Below are 3,965 nucleotides of genomic sequence, written 5' to 3'. Positions count from 1 at the left end.
GCTGCCGCGGCAGATTAATCAGAGTCCAACAGAGATACATGCACCGTTAGCTAAGAGCCGTAATTATAAAGCAGGATAGACTCAGTTTAAGTCACGGAATCTGGGCGGTACCGGCTAAAAGTAGATGTCATGAACCAGAGACGAGTGGATGACAGACAGACTGCTAGGTCTGTGTGACAGAAGTTGACATTTATAAATATGGTCGTCAAATGACTTGTCTGCTAATCTAACGCTGGAACGAGAGTCGTAGACAGGTCAACTGAGCGTCATTGCATGCCACTAGACACCTGGAGACGGATGCTGCGAGCTGCTATCATTCAGGTGGTATACCATTAGGAGACACGCCGTAGAAGCCATGCTCTGACACAGCATTGAGTGGATGCTAGTTGTATTCAGTGTAAGACCATGGCTAAAACTCCGGAGTTGTCACCAACACACGTGAGTTCATGGCTTAAAATACACAGCTCAGTATACAGGTCTGACAGTCAAGCTCTGACAAACATGCTGAGTTTCTGAGCCGGAGGTAACAAGCAGCAGTGAGCTGAACACTGTCCTATAACGCTGTTCTGCCTCTTGCCGAGTCGCAACAGCTGGCATGCCATGTTTCCGCAGGCAGCTGTGGTCCATGTAAATTAAAAGTGCAATGTTGAGAGCTTGTTCAGCGCTGCTGGTAAATACTTTTTTTGCTTTTGTCGATTTCGTGACTTTGCATTCATGGTAGTTTTTTGCTGACATCACGAGCCCTGTGAATCCTCCAGGGTCTTCTTGCAGGAGAATCTGCATCGGTTATTCTGATGTCATCTATACCTCTTGCGGTTTATTCACTTTGGCGGCGCTAGAAGGACCACAGTAGCCGGAATATTCTTTTTAACTGCAGCCGCAATTCACGACTCCACAATGCATACATGCACACGACGCAGCGTTGCTGCTTTGATGGTTCACTGTTATTTAAAAAATGTGGTATTAGCATTAGACCAACCACGCTCGGGGTAGTAATAGGCGGATCTATGCAGCTTATGTTGACCGGTCGTGCCACTCTCGTGGGACAAATATCATGTCATAGCAAGTGGTTGTGGACAAAAGTTCTGCAGTAAGAGTTCTGCAGTCCTCGCCCGGGATATCTTACCACCCTCGATCGCCCGATGATCTTTTGAGAGTCATTTCCTTCTCCCTCGCGCTCTCAGAGCCCATTGGAAAAAGAGCAGCAGTTGATAAGACCATTAAGATTGCGGTAGGCCTCCCACTGGCATCCGCAATCATGACCGCATGGTTGTATAATTAGTGTGGGAAAGGAGAACATGTTTTTCCCGTCACTGCCGTTGCATGATGTTATCTTCGGAAAAGTATCGAGGTCAGGTCAGTGTTAAGTGGGATCAAGGCCAGGGCAGCCCATTGGATATGTCTCATGCACCTCCAGCTCGCAAAGACTGTATAATTCATTTATTTCAATATGGTTGATTATTGCAGCCTATATATTACGAGCGGTTGGCACAAACGTTTTTTTGTTCGAAAATTGTTAGTTGAACTAACCTGACATCCATTGGTGGACTAGTATGGTTTTGCATGGTGTGACCTTGGTTGTCACAGCAAAACGAGGTAGTAAATTACTTGGGAGCAACGCAAAACAAGACCTAAAATGACTGACTGCTCGTTGTTAAAACAACATTAGAAGAGACCGCATCGGTTGGTATTGACGCCACCAAACGGCCTGACCGAACATCGAAATTTGTTTCCTTCCAAGCTGCGTAAAATTGCTAACCTGGTGGAATGGTTTGGAAGTTACTCCAGCAAATCTGAGCCTGAACCACTTGTACCCGTGCCTAGACGGTCACGTGTAAAGATGTTGGATTCGTTGAACACACGCTTTAATTTAAGCAACGTATGTAAAATGTTGTGTGATATCTTCCGATCCAATGCGTGTCTTTCTTTTTGAGGGCAGTCCGTTCTTTACAGTGCAGATCTTATATGACACTTAAGCTTCACCATTTGAGCCCTCTAGGAGACCAGAACTCTCCACCGGTACCTCTATCACGACAAAACTTTAGATCATGACCTTAACAGAAGGAAGGCGCCAAAGACGATAAAAGTCTGCTTCTTTTCTTTTGTCGAGGCTGTCTTCGGCGTTACCAAAAAAGCAAACGTCTGGCGAAACGGCGTCAGATATACTTTTACAGGGCGGAGCATACATTTCTAAACCTGTATGTTATTAACAATTAAACGTTCAGTGCATCGTCGCCGCCAGCAGACTTGCCCGGCTGGGAAGAGAAAGGAACTGCAAATGATGAGCGACCCTTTCATAGAGCACTAACATCCACTGTGATTCGAAGGCTTGGCGCGCTTTCCACATCGTAGCGATACGCCTTTCCATCTTGCGGTTTGGCTTGTCGCGTCTGCTCGCTTTGATTTGTGGCAGATCCACCCAATATGACCGAAGGCAGACCTTCCTGGTGTAACCGAAGGTAGACCCACTCGTCGCGACCGAAATAAGACTCTTCCAATGCAATCAGTAGCAGACCCGCCCGATGTGACCGGAGGCAGACCTTCCTGGTGTAACTGAAGGCAGACCCTCCCGGTGTTACCGAAAGTAGACCCTTCCGATGCGACAGAAGGTGGACCTAGCTTGTATTACAGACAAGACTAGCCCCTCCCATATGTAATCGACGACGTGGCCTGTCTCTGTGACCGAGGGCAGAATGGCTCGTGGGATCAAAAGCAGACCCCACCTTCTGTGACGGAGGGCGCTCATCCATCCTTGTGTGGCGGTGGCAAACTGCCGTGCCGTGCCGTGTACGTGCCGTGCCGTGCCGTGCCGTGCCGTGGGCGTGCTATGCCGTGTCGTGTACGTGCCGTGCCGTGCACGTGCCGTGCCGTGGGCGGCTTATCCGGCCGGGTGCAGCGGAGGCCACAGGCGGGCGGCAGCGCGTGGCACGGACCTGACCGCGGTCGGAACCTCCTGACGCCGTAAAGCCCGTCTCAAGGCCGGGCGGTCTCCCCAACCGCCACCACCCGTGCGGTGACGACACGCCGGACGTTGAGTAGCAGCGCAGACGACTGTATTGGCATAGGAGGCATGCTCATGTCACGACAGAAAGTCGGGGAACGTGGAGGACACCGAGGGCATTGCACAAAGGCGGGCGAGGGGCGAGTATAACCGCACGAACCTCGCCGTCATGGTGCAAGCCCTGCCACAGTGGTGGCTGCTGGACATGTGAGACTGAGATGATGACGATCTTGGAAATCCCGCTCTTGCTGAGGTTTGGCGGCGGCGCCAGCGGCGAATTTACTGCCGCCCTCCTCTCCGGGAGCCCCTTCCCCTCGAGCCCCTCCTCCGGGAAGGCGCCGCAGTCGTGACCTCCTCCTTCTCCTCAGCGGGGGGCGGCACTGTCGTCGTGGTCGCCTCGTCCTCCGAAGCCTCCGAAGTGGACTCCTCCGCGATCGCCTGCTCGGTGGTGGGCTCCTCGGCCGCGGCCTCCGTGGTGGAAGGCGCCGCTGCCGGCAGCAGCCCCGCCCGCGCCCTCGTACGAGAGTTCCTCCTGCCCGTGGGCGTCGCTGCCGGCAGGATGGAAGCCCTTGCTTCCTCGCGGGCCTCCTCGACGGGGCTGGCAGCTGGAGCCTCCGGGACGACGGGTGCCTCGACCGGCGCCTTTACCGGCCTGCGGGATTTCTCGGCGACTGGGTCCTCCTTCTTCTGCGGCGCGTCAGCCTTTGCCCCATCCTGTGACAGACGCGCCTTCTTGGCGGCGCGCAGCCGAGCGTGCTCCTTGCCGATGCGGTCGTGCTCAGCCATGATCTTGGCCACCTGTGCGAAGAAGCTGTCCCGCGCCGCTGCCACCGTGTCGGACTCCTGCAACGGTGGAAGGAGATCGTCAGCCTCGGGCCGGTGCGGACGCAGTCAAGGAAGGCCTGGCGGAGTTCAGGATTAGCATCGTGGGCTGCCACCGGTTTTGGATGGTGAGGAAACCATG

General features: G+C 53.6%; 1 protein-coding gene across 1 annotated transcript; it reads right to left on the bottom strand.

Annotated features, from left to right (window-relative positions):
- Positions 1 to 3,035: 3,035 nt before the first annotated feature.
- LOC119102227 (translation initiation factor IF-2) lies at positions 3,036 to 3,845 on the bottom strand (the record flags this gene model as incomplete). The annotated part of the gene is given in 1 exon segment (XM_037225593.1): positions 3,036 to 3,845. A coding segment is annotated over 1 exon segment (565 nt), but the record flags the coding sequence as incomplete, so codon positions are not given.
- Between the last annotated feature and the right edge of the window lie 120 nt (positions 3,846 to 3,965).

This window comes from Pollicipes pollicipes, unplaced genomic scaffold (assembly GCF_011947565.3).
Source record: "Pollicipes pollicipes isolate AB1234 unplaced genomic scaffold, Ppol_2.1 Scaffold_5724;HRSCAF=6776_pilon_pilon_pilon, whole genome shotgun sequence".
Lineage (NCBI taxonomy): Eukaryota > Metazoa > Arthropoda > Thecostraca > Pollicipedomorpha > Pollicipedidae > Pollicipes > Pollicipes pollicipes.
Note: the sequence above shows the minus strand (reverse complement) of the source record. Positions and strands in the feature narration are given on the sequence as shown.